Here is a 17,467-nt window from a genome sequence, read left to right on the forward strand (position 1 = left end):
ACAGGCTGTCCAATTGTTCAAATTACTGATTAGAGCAAATGACCATGGAGAGCCACCATTGTCATCCACTGCTACTGTTAACATAGTTGTTGAAGAGGGAAACAGCCACATGCCTGTATTTACTAAGGAAGATGTAAGTTCAATAGCTAACTTCCGTTTTGTTTGTTTTTTTGCTGGGGTAATTGGGGTTAAGTGACTTGCCCAGGGTGCTGACACAGCCTCAGGTGCTCTATCCACTGCATCACCTAGCTGACCTTTAACTTGTTTTTTAATCATCATAATCACCAATGAGATCTGGTCTCTAGTTTCATCTAGTATCATCCTAGAGTGTCTGTGATTGTTTTGACAAGGTGAGAAATGTGAAGAATCAGGTTGGTTGTAATTTAATATCTTATTATTATGTGAAAGGGATTAAATGACAAAGTGTGATTTGGGTGTCAGGAAATAATATCCAAAATGATAGCATTTTCAAGAGAAAAAAAGATTGAGAATCATTATTCTTGACCAACAAGAGAGTATTATTTTGAATGTGAATGATTTTCTTTTAGATGAATTAAGAAATTAGCAAGTATTTAGTGTCTATTTCCAATTTTTTGTGTAGGATTAAAAGAAAATATTTCCCAAAATAGTTAATTATTTAAAAAACAATCATATTTTATTTTCTAAATCAAAGTGAGATAAAAACCAAACTCATAACAAACTTGATTATGATATTGAAAGATATTATTTTTGAGCTTGTTTTATTTTTTTTCCCCTGATTTATCAAAGATCTTTGCTTGACAAATAACTCCAGAAAATAGGATTCTGCTCTTTTGTTTTTGTTGTTTTAGTTTGAAGACTCCAAAATGTCACTAAGGTTATTGAATAACCAATTATTTTAAGGCTTATTTATGATATAAAAGCATTTTCGGAATCTCTGTAGTTATTATAATTCACATTTCTATGGTGCCAAAAACTCTATAAGGTAAGTAGCACAAGGAAAAATTTTTCCATTTTACAGATAAAGAAACTGATACATATCCAAAGTCACATGTTATAGAAGTATTAGAACTAGAATTTGGACTCAGATTTACTGACTCTCCAATACACTTTCCATTAATCTAGAGTGCCTCTCCTTTTGTCTTTTACCAGCAGTTTTATATTACAGCACATTCATAAAAACAATTTAAAGAATATTTTGAAATATTGGGAAAATAGCATGTTCAACAGAACTTAAAAAAAGTCCTTTTATTTTTAACAGTCCAAGTAGCAGGCAGAGAATATGCCTCATTATCATTGGTTATACTGCTATCAAATAATTAGAATTTCAAATTCTTTTAGCGATTTCAGTAAAGAGTTGTGTTCAGGCTTCTGAGTTAGTAAGCTGGATAGAGAAAGAAAATGAGGGAAGTTTTCTTTGTCTCAGTAGCACTGACTTAATGATTGCTTCTTTCAGTATAAAATACAGGTTTCTGAAGGTCAAATACAACAGGAGGTGCTAAGACTCCTAGTGCAAGATCATGATTCTCCATTCACGCCTGCCTGGAAAGCAAAATACAAAATATTACATGGTAATGAAGAAGAACACTTCAATATTGTAACAGATCCTGGTACCAATGAAGGAATTTTAAATATCATCAAGGTAAAGTCTTGGCCCAGTCAGACAGATTCTAATAGATTCTCTGATTTTCTCAGATTTCCCTGGATTCTTCATAATTTCCTTCTCTTATGATGAAATAAATTTAGAAATTAATATATTTGTTTCCTATATATCTCTGTTCCCCTACCACATTAAATCACTTTGTATATTGGGCAACTGTGTTATAAATATACATATTCTCAACATTCCTCCGATTTTGTAATCTGGTTTTTTACATTATTTTTTCATTTAGTTTTGATTTTGGTTGTATTTTTCTACTTTTATTGATGGCGATTTTATTTAGCCATGAAAAGAAAAAAAAATCCATAAATGATTTGAGAATGAGATGAAGACTTTCTTGTAAAAGATAATGTGAGTGTTCCATATGAGAATTGGTCTGGACCAAGAGAGTGGTCTTAAGAATTTAAGACCAAAGGAGTGAAATACAGAGAAGCATATTTCTGCTCACTTTGGTGGCATTTTCTAATGATTAGGGCTGCCTTTAGAACTCTGATCAATGAAAGAATCAACCATGATTCTTGAAGACTGATCATCATATCATAGAGTGTGCTCAAAGGGACCTTAGACATAATTAAGAGAAGAGGAAGAAGAAGACAGTATGAGAATTGGTGGGGAGAGGGTGGCTATTGATACTGAAGACAAAAAAAGAAAAAAGGAAAAGCAATGTGTTCATCAGGTATGGAAGGAAAATGTTCAAAAGAGTACAGAAAAAAGTCTAGAGGTCAATAGACAAGATAGCTTTGGAATATTTTGAAAAAAGCCGTATATAATCGGAGTCATGGTTTCATATGCAAATTTTTTCCTGTTCTTTTCAGATAGAAATAGAGATTTGCATTTGTTGGTGTTTGTCATATTTAAAATAACACAGACAGATAAATAGATAGATGAAGGAATGAGTAAATAAATGAATAAATAAGTAAACAAATATTAATTAAATGAATAACATACATAAATAAAAGTTTCACTCATAAAATAGTGAATTTCTTATCACTAGAAAGAGACCTTCAAACCAAGGTTATAAAGTTATTTGTTGGGAATATTGTGGAAACAAGTCTTTCAAATATGAGTCGGCTAAATTGATCTCTGATGGCCGATTAATACCTGAGATTCTTTGATTCTGTAATGTAGAGGTAACAAAGTTTCATATTTGCTACAAGACATATTTGCTAATAAAGTCTTCTATTTGGGATTGACAGCCTTTGGATTATGAAAACCTGCCAGACAAAAAACTTGTTATTGTAGTTGAAAATGAAGAACCATTCTCTTCATGTGAAAAAGACCAATTTGGCAATGGAACCAGCACTGCAACTGTGAATGTGGAGGTTATTGATACTAATGACCCTCCTCAGTTCCATCCTCCTAATTTTATCGTTCAAGAAGTTGATGGAGCTGGTCCTGGGATCCAGTTGGGAAGATATAATGCTACAGACCCAGATGGGAACAGCAAGAACATAAGGTGAAGATATAATAGAGGGAATGAGGGTTATTTTCCACTTGGAATGAATCATATACTATCACATGATGCTATTGTTATTGCTTAAAATCTTCACTTTTTCAATATTGGTATTTCAGAATTGATATGGTTTCATTGGCAAGGATGCTCCTGTTACATGTGTAAATTACAATCTCTCCACACCTTAAGGAATGGCCTAATGATCTGCTGAGTTAAAAATGTAATCACCTGGTGACATCTGTGCTTTGGTGAAGAGATTTTCCAAGGCTAACTAAGCAGGTCTTTATGACAGATGCACAGGCCGTTGCCAGAACCATATACTAGAACCTTTTCCAATTTGACTAGACCTGACTGAGGCTATACTCCATTTGAATATCTGTGAATCCGGCCTTACTACCACACTAGATAATGTTTTAGTAGAGGTTTTATATGGTCAACTGATTTCTCCTGTGGTTCAATTCTGACTCCATGATAAAATAGATTTCCCCCCAATAGTGAAATAATTTTAGTTACAAAAAAGAAAAGGCAAGGACTTTTAAACTTAAGCCTTAAAACTCTGTAAAAGCTAACATTCTTATAGCACTTTTAAGGGATACAAAATACTTTACATATATTATCCCATTTGATTCTTTCAGCATTCTTGTTACCTTAAAATCATACAATTGGGGGCACAGCTAGGTGCAGTGGATAGAGCACTAGCCCTGAAGTCAGGAGGACCTGAGTTCAAATGTGGCCTTAGACACTTAACTTCCTAACTGTGTGACCCTGGACAAGCCACTTAACCCCAATTGCCTCAGGGAGAAAAAAAAAAGGTAAAATAAATTAAAATCATACAGTTAGTGCTGGAGGGGATCTAAAAAGTTTCCTAACCCAACCCCCTTATTTAAAAGAACAGGGGTCTGAAGGATTAAGAGACTTGCTCATCCAACCACAACGTGTAAGGTTCAGGATTTGAATCTAGTTCCTCTGATTCCAATTCCTGTCCTTTTTCTGCTGCAGTAGGCTATTGAATTACAGTGTGACACTATCTTTCCTCTCCAGTCCATTTGCATCTAATATGAAAGAGATCTCAGATCCAAGGTTACCAGAGAATTGTTTTCTTAATGCTTCAGATAATACAAGGATGAATGATTTGCCACTTATAGTGCCTCTGTTTTGTAAACACTGATGCCATTTATGTTTGCAGAGTTTTAGTTGCTTGATGATGTGAAACTATAAATGGAAGGCAGCAGCTTCTTTGAAAATTTTAGCTCATCAAGTTTTAAAATGGAATGATTAAAAAGCCCTGGATTTTAAAAAGAAGAAATAGAGAAGCCCTCCTAAGGGCTTGCAATGTTTTGGTTGGTTGTTTAATTAGGTGGGAGGAAACTCTATCTGTGCCTCTGAATTATCTATTGTTGATAATTTGACCAAGATCTGTTAAACCACAAGATTAGAGAGAATTTGTACATCCTACTATTTAATAAGAATACCTGACATTATGTTATATACTGGAAGAACTAGAGAAGGGATCTTAGGGATGATATCTAGTTCAACTCCATTATTTTAAAAAATAAAGAAATAGAGATTTATAAAGAAATTACTTGCCAGAAACTATACACATAACAGAATATACATAACAAAACTGGGATTAGAACTCAGTTTTTCTAAATATGCTATAAGGGAAAATAAAGGACTATTTATACCACCTTATATACTTGTCTAGAAGTTTCTCTGACTAGAACCCTCTCTTCACATAATGGAACTATTCAATTCATAGACTGCAAAATAAAATCAGAGACCAGAGACAAGAGATTCTGAATCTTAGACCTGCGTGAGACTTTAGACTTTAGAACTGGGAGAGCTCTTAGAACCTAAACCTTCTATGGTTGCTGTTATTGCGTTATTTAGGTCATGTCTGAAACCCAATGGGGCTTGGCAAAGATAATAGAGTGATTTGTTATCTTCCTTCTCTAGCTCATTTTACAGATGAGGAAATTGAGGTAAACAGAAAGTAATTTGCCCAGAGTCACACAGATAGTGTCTGAGGCCAGATTTAAACTCCAAACAGCCTGCCACAATATTCCCTGTGCCACCCAGCTGTCCAGAACTTTCTGTGGTAGAGACCCATAGTATACAAAACCATAGAATGGTAAGGATAGTAGAAATACAAAATTACAGGGCTGGAAGGGACCCATCGCTCCATTTTACAGCAGACAACAATTGAAATTTCATGTTTCTTTGAATCATTTTGTTAGTGTGGAATCTGATCATTAAGCAAGTAGTTAGATGAAGTTTCATTCTTTATTAAAATGTAATATTCTCCCTGAATCAATATAGTTACTATTAATACAAAATGGAGAGCCAAGGGGAAACTAGGATTAGGTAATATGAATTTTCATTGATTCTTCTGTATCATGTATTATTGTACATCTCATTTTGCAGAGCTGCCAACCCTTATGTCTTTCATCCCATTCATGAATTGTAGCCTAATTTAAAATTTTCTTTTCATGGGCATAGTGATTTCCCTAAAACATTTTTTAAAATTTTAATATCTTTTTGTTATTGTCATATTTATATCCTAGTAGTATTCCCTTTTGTTGGCTCTTCCCCAGAGAACCAAAGGAGAAAAAAAAATAGAGAGAGGAAGAGTAAAAAGTAATTCTTGAAAACTAAATGATCTACCAACCAAGATTGACAGTACATTCATTATTTCATACCCAGTCTCCCACTATTGCAAAGAAGAGGGAAGACACTTTTTTCTGTATTCCTGTTGGCCAAACTTTATCATTATAATTACACAGCATTCAATTTCATTTTATGGTTCTTATTGTCCTTTCATTTACATCAGTTGTAGTCACTGTAAATATTGTTTTCCTGGTTCCCCTCTTGTTACTTAAAAATTGGTTTTTTCTTCCTTCTAAAGGTTTAGACTGGTTCATGATCCTGCCAGTTGGGTCACTGTGGATGAACTCTCTGGGGTGGTTACCACAGTGAAACATGTGGATCGGGAATCCCCATATGTGAATAACAGCTTTTACACAATTATCGTCTATGCCATCGATGATGGTAAGAATATAACTCAGCCATAAACAACCCAATATCCCTGCATGAGGAGAAGAGAATACTTATGAGAATCTTGGACCAGCACAACTCCATAAAACTAATATAGTTATGCTTTCCTTCCAACAATCACAGAGGAACCTGGGAGAACAGTGTTCCAGGAGGAAAAACTATTATAGTTCCATAGGAGGCTATGGAAGTTATGTAAGTTATGGAAGTTGTAGCCAAACTAACATCCTTTACCAATTTTTGTAAGGGTGTTCTCAATTTTTTTTCCAAGAAAACTATCTTTAGTAAATATTTAGCATAATTTCTCTTTATTTTTGAATCCTAGGGAGGAAAGGGAAGAGAATAAGCCTTAATATAGCACTTAGTATTTGCCAGACCCATTTGCCTAGCACTTTTTTTTTATTGAACTGAATACAAAATAAGAAAAAACAACAGAAAAAGAAATACAAAAAAGGAAAATAAAAAACAAAACAAATAAGAAAAAAACAGAATAGAAAAAGAAAGACAAAAAGGGAAAATAAAATAAAATATTGTCATGTGCCCAGCAGAACATCAGGAAAAATTCAAAATATATAACAATAAATTTTCATGTCAAGAAAGCCTATATAATAATAGAAGAGATTATATTCATCAGTGTCCATCTTTCCTTTGTTTCCTTGTAGGTTATTCTTTTGTTCTTTGCTGTGCACTTTTTACTTATGTATGCATATGCATATACTTATGTATATGCATATATACATATATATATATGTGTGTGTGTGGACATATATCTATGAACCCATACATATAAATATATCTACATGTACATAGATGCATATAAACCCACAGATATTCAGTGTGTATCTGAATTCTTACTTGGGTAAGAAGTTTCCCAAATGGTAATTATTCTGTGCCCTTCATTATCTTAGATAAACAAAGATTTTTCAAGAAACAGATGCTATATGTGAGGCTGTGCTAATTTGAAATCATTTTCCTGAATGTATGTATACACACACACACATATATACACATAGCCATTTACCCATATGTAAACATGCATCTAAAACAATGTTAATATATGCCAAGTACTTTTTATAATTTTTTTCTCATTTAATTTTATAATAACTTATGGGGTAGATGCTATTATTATTTTCATTTTACCATTTTAGAAAAATGAGGCTAACAGAGTTTGTTTTACTTTCTCAGGATCACATAGATAACAAAAAGTTAAAGCTGAATTTTAACTTAGGTTTTCCTCACTCTTGACCCAGCTCTTTTTCTACTGCACCACTAGCTGTCTCTAAGAAGGTCAAACATCTTTAAAGTGGAATGGTTTATGGCTATGTTACAATCCTTCAAGTCTGAAAAGTCAAAGTACAAGGGAATAAAGTTTAGTAGGTGAAAGTTAGTTAATATTTAAACTATTTGGATAATTTAAAGTTTTTAAAAGTTTATGAACTGAAATCTGAGCTGTCAGTAGAGTGTGTAACATTATATCTTAAAACTTCACTTTAATTTCTTGGGTATTAAACCCACTTTCTTAATAAGCATTAACTAAAGAAATTTAAAGCCCAGAAATTTGGATTCATGTTTTGCATGAATTTTACATATTTTTACATATTTTACATATTTTCCACTGATTTGATTTCTTAAAATAACAATTTTCATTTCTATACTACTTGTAAGATTTATATTTTGCTTTCCTCTTAATAGTCCTGTGAAGTAGATAATAAATGTCATCACCCCATTTTGTGGAGGAGCCCATTTTAATTATTTTTAACAATAACTTTTTATCTTTAAAATACATGCAAAGATAGTTTTCAATATTCACCCTTGCAAAATCTTGTGTTTCATATTTTTCTCTCTTCCTTGCCCTTACCCCTAACCCCTTGTTAGACAACAAGTAATTTAATATAGGTTAAACATGTGCTGTTCTTCTAAACATATTTCTGCATTTATCATGCTGCTCAAGAAAAATAAAACCAAAAAAGGAAAAAATGAGAAAAAAAATAACAAGCAAACAACAACTAAAAAGGTGAACATACTATGTTATGATCCACATTCAGTCCTTGCTCTCTGCAGAATTGGAGAAGCCCATTTTTAAGCCCAGAGAAATTGAGGTTTGCCCAGGGTCACAGATAGTCAGGGTTAGAGCTAGGATTTTAATAAACCATTATTTTAAAATACTTTTTATAGACATTTTGAGTTTTTCATTACATAGGAAAATAGATTCAAGCTGTTTTCAAAATGATTAGTGGTTTTTCATGCTGAAATATGGGCCAGTGGTTAATTTGAAATCATTTTCCTGAAACACTTTCATTGTCACTAATTTTTTTCTTATTTATATATTTTTTTGGTGTCATCAAGGAATATATACCTTAAGTTGGGGAGCAGGAGTGAATGTAAATCCACTGATCTGTTCTCTTTCTATTCTAAGGTGTCCCGCCTCAGACAAGTACAGGAACTATGATGCTTTTTCTTTCTGACGAGAATGACAACACACCTATTCTTGTTAAACCTTTCATGGAAGTTTGTAAGATAGAGCAGAATGCATCTCTTCTTGTGGAAGCTGAGGATAAAGATTTAGATCCATTCTCTGGTCCTTTTACATTTAAGTTAGATGATTCTTCCGGAAATATAAAAGATACTTGGAAGCTAGGGAACAATTTTGGTAAGTTTTTCTCTTTTGTGCTTAATTGACTATATATTATGTGGTACCCTGCATATAGTAGCCATTTAATAAATATTTGAAAAAAAATGTATTTGTGGCTTTTAGTTGATCTAGTTTTAAGTGGTACTTACTGTTTGTATATAATAAAGTTTATAATTTTCTGATCTACAGCTGAGTTTTTTTTTTTCCTGTAGGTTATTCTGTGGAACTTCTAATGGTAAGAAGTCTCCCAAATGGTAATTATTCAGTGCCCTTCATTATCTTAGATAAACAAGGATTTTTCAAGAAACAGATGCTATATGTGAGGCTGTGTTCCTGTCTCAATGGAATTACCTGCATAGAATCTTCAATGGCCTTTGTAGGACTTGGTGGAGCTGCCATTATCCTGATATGTGTAGCTTTCATGTTATTGGCAGGTCAGTAGTCAGCTTCCTACATTCTCAGTGATATCCCAATTTTTATTGGCTAAGAAAACAGCATTTCTATTCAATAATCTGTTAAGTCATGGACCAGGAATAGAAAGGAAAGAGTTGGGGATAAGGGAAGAGTGACTCTGGACTATTACAGAGATTTTTTTTTGAATAATGGCTTATATGCTTAAGTATGAGCTAGATAATATGGCAGAGGGAATTCTCTCTTAGAATATGGATCAATGGTTCCCTTTGGTGAAAAGATATATTTTTGTCGATCTCTTTTGTTTTTACATTATTAAATTTCCCCCTTTATTCTCTTCCTTCTTCCCAGAGAGCTATCCCATATAAAGCCCTGTTTTTTAAGGTGATAAAAATCTGCTAAATAGTTAATATAAATTTATTCAACTGACAAAATGAATTTGAATTTTTTTTTCTCCATCACAGTAGCCCTACTTTTCTTGATGCAGTTTTCTTTTGGATCTGCAAACAAGAGGCAACCAATAACCTTTCCTTATGAACGGGGCAGTCAGTCCTTGATCAGATATAATGATGAAAGTGAAAATACTTCAGCACTGGTAATAAATTGTATTTTAATGTGTTTTTTTTCAGACATCACCTTGATGATGTTTATGCTATACCATATACACATGCTGAGTCACTCCCTCGTTTGATTCACTCCCATCATCTATTACCCCTTATCTTTTCTCTTCCACTTTTTTCCACTTCTTTACATGCAGTCTATGTCATCCTCCCTATTCAATAAATTCCACTGGCTCCCTATTACTTAAAGGATTAAATTTAAAATTTTTTATTTGGCATTCAAAGCTCCTTACAATCTGGCCCCTTTCTACCTTTCTAGTCTTCTTACAGATCATTCTTCTCCCCACACTCTGTAATTCAGTGACACTACTTGCCTTGCTTTTTCTTGAACAATATATTCCATTTGCTGTCTTGAGGAATTTTTACTGGGCATCCCTGAGGCCTAAAATTCTCTTTTCATTTCTACCTTTAGGTCTGTATGACTTCTTTCAAGTCCCAAGTAAAACCCTACTTTCTATAAGACTTAAAAAAAGACTTTCCCAGTGCCTCTTAATTTTAATTCTTCCTGTTTGGTTTTCTTCAATTTATCCTGACTATAATTGTTTGCATGATGTCCCTTCCATTAGACTGTGAGCCCCTTTAGAGAAGTTTTTTTTTTCTTTTTATTTGTAGGGCTTCGTACAGTGCCTGACATATAGTAAGTAGTTAATATGTGCTTGTTGACTAAAACACATTTTAAGTAGAAAATCAAGAAAACATTTTCCATGGGAGATTCTTAAGAGAAGAAACTTTTTTTGGTCTTTGTATTCCTGGAATTTATTATTGTACATTAAACACAGCAATCACCTAATAAATGTTTTTTGGATTAAATTTCTTGCATTATTCTATGCCCCAATCATTTTTATTTTATGTATTTTGGGAAACTAAAGAAAATAGGTCTGAGATGAGGCTTTTTACAGTGGAAGGCCTGAGTACTAGCCCCTTCCAGGAATTGTCCCAGTAAAGGAGAAACCTAGTCCAGACTATAATTCAAGCAGGAAATGAGGACTAGGGAGCCCAGCCAAAGACATGTGATACGTGTGTGTGATAACCCCATCTGTTTGCAATCTGCTACTACTCTGACTCACATGCTATCCCTAACCCTGGCAATAGCACCAGGTCAACTGTGCCCTAGGAATGCACCCTCTAAATTAACAGCACTTCTCTGAGAATAAAAGGGCAGTTAAAAAGTCTGGTGGATAGAACATTGTCTTAGAATCAAAAAGATTCATCTTCTTGAATTCAAAAGTGGCCTCCAACTCTTACAGCTGTGTGGCCCTGGGCAAGTGATTTAACCCTGTGTACCTGGGTTCTTCATCTGTAAAAAGAATTAGAGAAGGAATAGGAAACCACTTCATTATCTTTGCCAAAAAAATCCCAGATGGGGTCACGAAGAGCTGGACACAACTGAACAGCAGCAGTATCTATAAATAAAACCATATTTATCATGTGACAACATTGGTATTGACATTCCATTGATGCAGGTACCAATGGCTCCATATCTTATTAGGACAATTTTTATTAATTGCTATAGCCAAAATTATTTTTTACCTGTGTGCAGTTATCAGGTGATGAAGCACTTCAAATTTAGTGAGGCTGTTTTTCAATCAAGAGACATGTAGTCTGTCACTTGGCATGTAATTAAATCTGTCCCTTCCTGCTTAATAAGAACTACTGGAATAACCTTTGAAAACCAAGTGTTAACTTTTACTTCATGATGATCAATCACTCAATAAGCCTCAGAACAAGATGTCTGTGGTGAAACTTAAATTATATATAATAGCAAAGTAATATAATAACTATGAAGATTTTTTTAATCAAGCCAAATAATTGATAAATCCTAAAGAATGTTGTTACTTCATTCTCTCATATCTTTTTTTTTTTTGCAAGAAATTTAAACTTTTATTATGGAAAAAGTATGAAAAAAATGACCAAATATTTTTTGGGAAAAAAAAGCATGAAAATGATAATTTCCTCATGGATGTATAACTTCCAACAGTAGAACCCCGCTAAGATTACAAAATAAAGAAACAAGACCAGGTTACAGATGAAAGGGGATTATGCTGAAATTATGTGTACTTTTAAATAGTTTCATTATTTAAAAAAATTGAAGGTTATAGGTTGTATGTTATAACCTAATTATATGCCTCTAATTCTTAATTATCTTCTATCTACTTCAGTTTCACTGATAGACACTTCCCCCAGTTCTTTGATTCTTCATTTAAATTCTATTGTCTCGAACCAATTAACCATCCCCATCTCAAACATGCTTTGTTCCTATGACTATGCCCAAGTTTAGTACTATCTGCTTATCTCTCTGATACCTCCTAATGTCTTTATATCCTATTCTTCCTTACCATTCATACTTGGCCTCTGATATGATCCAGAAATTCAACTCACTCTCATCCTCCTATTTATTTTATCCCTACTGGTTCCTTGATGTCATATATTCAAGTCACATATTAAGCAATTAATTTTATAATATTCTTTGCATACAACAACATAGCATAGTATTTTGTACTCCAGAATGAATCATGGATTTTCTCATATCTTAATAAAATGTTTATGCAGCATGTCTATAATCCCCATAGGCATGAGATAATCCAAGATAAAATTTCTACAAAGTTAAATAAGAATAAATATTGTCCTCAACCTTGATAATAAGCTTACATTTGGTCAAAGGTATCTTAAGCTTTTACTTAATTAAAATCATTCCATAGTTGCCATCAACCATCATAATTAACATAAAAAATGCTAACCAGCCTCTTTTCTAAAACCCACTCAAGATACATTTATTACATAACTACTATATGCAAGGTACTATACTAGAAACTTGATACAAAGAGAAAAAGGAAACAATCTCTGTTCTCTGGGAAATGGAGGAAGACCTGGCATGTTTGTAGGTGATGGGAAAGAAATCTGAAACTGAGGAGAGATTTAAGATGAAAAAGAGAGAAAGGTGAAAAGGACAAATTTATGGAAAGATTGTCCTTGGCAAAGAGAGGTGGGACTCTGCCTTTTCAGAGATTGTAGCAGAATAGGCGACAATGAAGAATAGGATTTCCATTGTAGAGTAAAAAGAGAGGAAATTTATTATAGATGGACTCAATTTTCTCAGTAAAGTATGAAGAGTGAATCCTTACTGAGAGTAGAGAGTAGGGAGATGAGGGGTCAAAAATGAAAAGAAAAATTATAGATTAGCCTCTACAAAGGAATGCAATGAAAAATATAAAGTAGATAAAAACATATAGACTATTTTATCTAACCTATTTAATTTTCATTTGAAGAAACTAAGGTCCATTGAGGGGGAAATTATTTGCCAGAGGTCATTCAGGTAGGAATTTGCAGTGTCAAGACTTGAAACCAGGCCCTCTGACTCCAAATCCAATATTGTTTCTGTGGTGGGCACATCAGCTTACACTATGCCTTCCCTTATCTTTTTTTAGTTTAGCCTCAGAGATAGGAACAATAGAAGTTGCAGAGAAGCTCATTTTAGGTCAATTTGAGGAGAAATTTTTCCAACAGTTACATAAACCCCAAAGTAGAATGGACTTTTCAGGAGGTAGTGGTTTCTCCTTCACTGGAGTTTTCAAGCTAAGTGTTGGATGGTCATTATTGGAGATGTTTTAGAAAAGATCTTTTTTTTCAGGTATGAGATGGACTAGACACCTTCTGATTAAGATTCTGTGCTTGGCTGAAATCATACAGATATTTTTCTCTATGCCATTTACTTAAAACAACATAAAGAATCTTTTATTGTGACTTTTTTGCATGTATATGTCTTTTCTTTTGCTAACTAAATGAATTTTTTTGAAGAACTTTGAAAAGCTATTTGCTTTGTACTCCCTTACAATGTCAAGCCATCATAATCTGTTTATAGGAGCTCAGCAAAAACCTGTTGGATGGATTAAAATCATTACAATGAAATCTCAGCAATAAATACAGTTCTAATTCTGTAACTATGAGTTATCCATTAATTTTGCCAACAATCCCTGAATAGTCTACTAGTTTTTGACCTTCCTAGGTCATCAGAAGATATCATGTAGAATACCTATTTTAAGGTTCATTGTGTACTTTATTTATATCAGAGTCTTTATCACCATTTCTGTATTGTCAAGTACACTTTGAATTTAGTACTTAGGTAAGAGAAATATACATCTATCTCCATACTTAAATATATTAGTGATTTGATAGTTGATGCTTAAATTAATATTTACCATAAAACTCACTATTATATTTGTTTTGATTCAATTATGCACTGCTAAAATTAAATACATTTTAAACCAAATTCTAGAAAATTTGCCATCTCCTACTTAAACATGCTATCTCTGTCCAAGGTCAGTTAAGTGGCATAGTACATAGAATGCTGGACATAGAGTCAGGAAGATATGAATTCGAATAGGGCCTCAGGTGCTTACTAACTGTGTGACCCTGGGCAAGTGATTTAACCATGTTTGCCTCTGTTTCCTCATCTGTAAAAATGAGCCAAAGAAGGAAATGGCAAATTACTCCAGTACCTTTGCAAAGAAAACCCAAAATAGGATCATAAAGAGTCAGATATGTAAAAATAACTGAATAGAAACAACATTGTTACTTGTTCATTATTGCTATTTTTATGTACTTTGAAAATGAAAAAAACTTTATAAAGAATATAGAATTCATAACTATTATTCTATAATTTCTAATATTTAAATTGGAATATGAAGAATTCAGAATTTGTGTTTATATAGTTTTATGTTGTTCTTATGCAGAGAAAAGTGTTTCAAGGTTTCTTTTTCCACTTGTGATGATAAATTTTGAAATAGAATAATGATAATGCATTCATTTGGCATTTGGAAGTCTTTATTTGGCCATAATCATATAAGTAACATATGAATTGTTATTTGAACCAGGTCTCCTGATTCCATATCTGTTAACTAATTATGGATTATAAATCTGTAATTTTTTGCTAATTTGCCATTCTTTCTTCCTCACCCACATCTGAATTGGAAGTATAATCTGTATATAATTTAGAAATTAAACCAGCAGCCCTATCCTCATTAGCAATGTTCTCCATCCAACTGAGTAAATTGACCATGGGCTTGAAATAAATATATTAAAAAAAACCCCAGCCTAATAAATAAGCACTTCTAAAAATCTAACTATGGGTTTTCTGATGTATTTATGCATTGTTATGTAGACCTTTCACTTTTTTCTCAAGATCATTAGAGCTATTGATCTATAGTATAAAAATAAAAGGCAAAGCTGTTGAAAGAATTTTCTATATTCTTATTCTATATGTGTGTGTGTGTGTGTGTGTGTGTGTGTGTGTGTGTGTGTGTGTGTGTGTGAATATATCCATTGGTAATATACCTGAGACCAAAGACCTTTTTAATTTACTGCAATGTAACTTTTGGGACATTTTTCAAATCATAACATTTAAGGACTAATCACTTTATTAATGTCAATACTGTGGTTAGAAAAAAAATACTACTAAATGATTATGGAAAGGCTTTTTAACTTGGGGATTGTCTTCAACAAAAAAATTAGTTAACTCTTAAATATTTTGGTGGTAACATAGATTATTAAAAAGAACATGTTTTAATGAATAACTTAATATTAATAATTTAATAAATAACATTTTAATAAATGACTTTTAATAGCAAGACATAAATATAAGGATTCAGTGTTCTCAAATATATTCTTATTTTTATAGTTGAATTCCTAAGAACTTGAGCAGTCCTTGATTGTGGCTGCTATAGTATAATCCCTCACATGTAAAGATGGTATAAGGATAGTTCTAATTCAAAGTCCCAGAGTAGTTATTTGTAATTATTTGGGGTGCAGCAAGTTTTCTAAAGGGTCTTCTGTGTTTACAATGCTTTATTTGGTTCTGAGAGAAAAAAAAATTAGATAAGGCATGGCTTCTGATCAAATAGGAACTGAAAATTTTAGTGGGTGATAACATATATTAAACAATAATGAGTGCTCAATTCTTTGAGAATTTGAAAGGTAAAGTCTCATATGAGGCCCAGGGGGAAAGAGGGGAAGAAGGTCATTCCAAGTAAAGACACTGCCTAAAAACTAATGTCCAATCTGGATCATATGATGCATGGTGGGAGACACTATAAATCAGAATCCGAGTGACATATAGAAGCTAGCTTTGAAGAGTATTTTAGTTCAGTGGAATATGGTGACAAGCATATGTAACTCAGAGCTGGTGTGTTCCTGCCTGTTTGATGGCCTTAGGGCAGAAATGGTAGGTACAAACATAGTTGTACTGATCTAGTAACACCTATCAGTGTTTCTACAAATTGAATTTTTTTATGTTACAGTACTATCCAAACGACACAAGGAATCTACATACTAAATGCCAACTGAAAAGGATGGAAGCAAAAATGTCAGAGAGATTAACTGAAGTAAGAAGAATTTTTGTTTGTTTTTATTTTCTTTTTAGTTTTTCCTTTTTATATGGCAATAATTTCCTAGTATGCTTCTTTCCAATTCAACCCTTTTTAAAATGGCAAATAGTTAGTAAGCAAAAAAGTTAAGAAAAATGATCTAACAGTATAATACAACAATCTCCACCATAGCACATCTCCAGCTCTCTCTAAAAAAGAGCATATTGTATTTTATCATGTTCTTTGAACCTAAGACTGATAATTGAACTCATTCTAAATTTTTAATAATTTTTTCACCTTTTTGTTGGCTATTATTTTTAACATTAATTTTTAAATATTGAATTCCAATTCTTCTGCTACCACAAAAAGTTCCTATGAATATTTTTGTATCTATAACTTATGTCTTTCTCCTTTTTATTTGATCTCTTTAGGATAAATCTAGTGGTGTTTATTTCTGGGTTAAAAAGGATGTGCAAAGCAGAAAATTTATTTTTCTTGCTTTTGAAAATTTTTATATTTTTGTAACGTGACTGACACTTAGGTATTTGTATTCTTGCCTTCTCAATGAATGGGTGATAACTAATAATAAATAATATTGACTGATAATTCTTTGGGAAGGTGCAAAGTAAAGTCTCATATGAGCTATTAATGGGGAAGTTGATATAAGCTAAGATTCAGAGGACTAGGGAGAATAGAACTTTTAAGTGTTTTTTGGGTTAGAGTTTAAGGGTTGGAGCAAAGAGGTAAGAAAGTCATTCCAAGTAAAGGAAATTCTATGAGCAAAGACATTGCCTAAAGAGTATAGCAAATGTTCAGTCTGGATCTTATAGGTGGGAAAGGGGTTAGAGGGAAAGAGAATTTGCCACTCAAAATTTCAAAAATGAATGTTAAAAATTTGTTTAACATTATGAAAGAGATGCTTTCTGAAATACCCGGGAAATGAACTAGAACAGTTTATGGTATAAAAAATTATAAAAATGAATAATTTTGGAAGATAATAATTCTTATCAACACAAAGATAAACTATGATCCCAGAGGACTAGTGATGAAAGTTGCCTACATCTTGACAGAGAAGTGGTGGGCTAAATATGCAAAATTAAAAATTCATTTTTGGACATGGCCTATGTGGAAATTTCTTTTGTCTCTGCATATTTGTGCTTGGGCCAATTCACCACTCTGGTTTTCAGGTCTCAATATCCTTGGATCCTTCATAAACAACCTGCACCAAGAAAAAACACTTTTCTTCTCTCTATTCCCTTTCCAGTTCTCATAGAATCATAGATTTAGAGCTGGAAGGAATCT

At 32.9% G+C, this 17,467-nt stretch overlaps 1 protein-coding gene across 2 annotated transcripts in view; it reads left to right on the plus strand.

Moving 5' to 3' along the window:
- The window catches only part of CDH26 (cadherin 26), a 58,820-nt gene that overhangs the window by 29,094 nt on the left and 12,259 nt on the right, over window positions 1–17,467 (plus strand). The window contains exons 7-14 of one of the 2 annotated variants that reach the window (XM_031951712.1): window positions 5–133; window positions 1,436–1,621; window positions 2,836–3,095; window positions 5,998–6,140; window positions 8,560–8,793; window positions 8,988–9,209; window positions 9,651–9,781; window positions 16,100–16,183. In XM_031951712.1, coding sequence (XP_031807572.1) covers window positions 5–133; window positions 1,436–1,621; window positions 2,836–3,095; window positions 5,998–6,140; window positions 8,560–8,793; window positions 8,988–9,209; window positions 9,651–9,781; window positions 16,100–16,183 — 1,389 coding nt within the window. The remainder of the gene's footprint in view (window positions 1–4; window positions 134–1,435; window positions 1,622–2,835; window positions 3,096–5,997; window positions 6,141–8,559; window positions 8,794–8,987; window positions 9,210–9,650; window positions 9,782–16,099; window positions 16,184–17,467) is intronic. The other variant, XM_031951713.1, reaches the window with a different exon arrangement.

This window comes from Sarcophilus harrisii, chromosome 2, assembly GCF_902635505.1.
Source record: "Sarcophilus harrisii chromosome 2, mSarHar1.11, whole genome shotgun sequence".
NCBI lineage: Eukaryota > Metazoa > Chordata > Mammalia > Dasyuromorphia > Dasyuridae > Sarcophilus > Sarcophilus harrisii.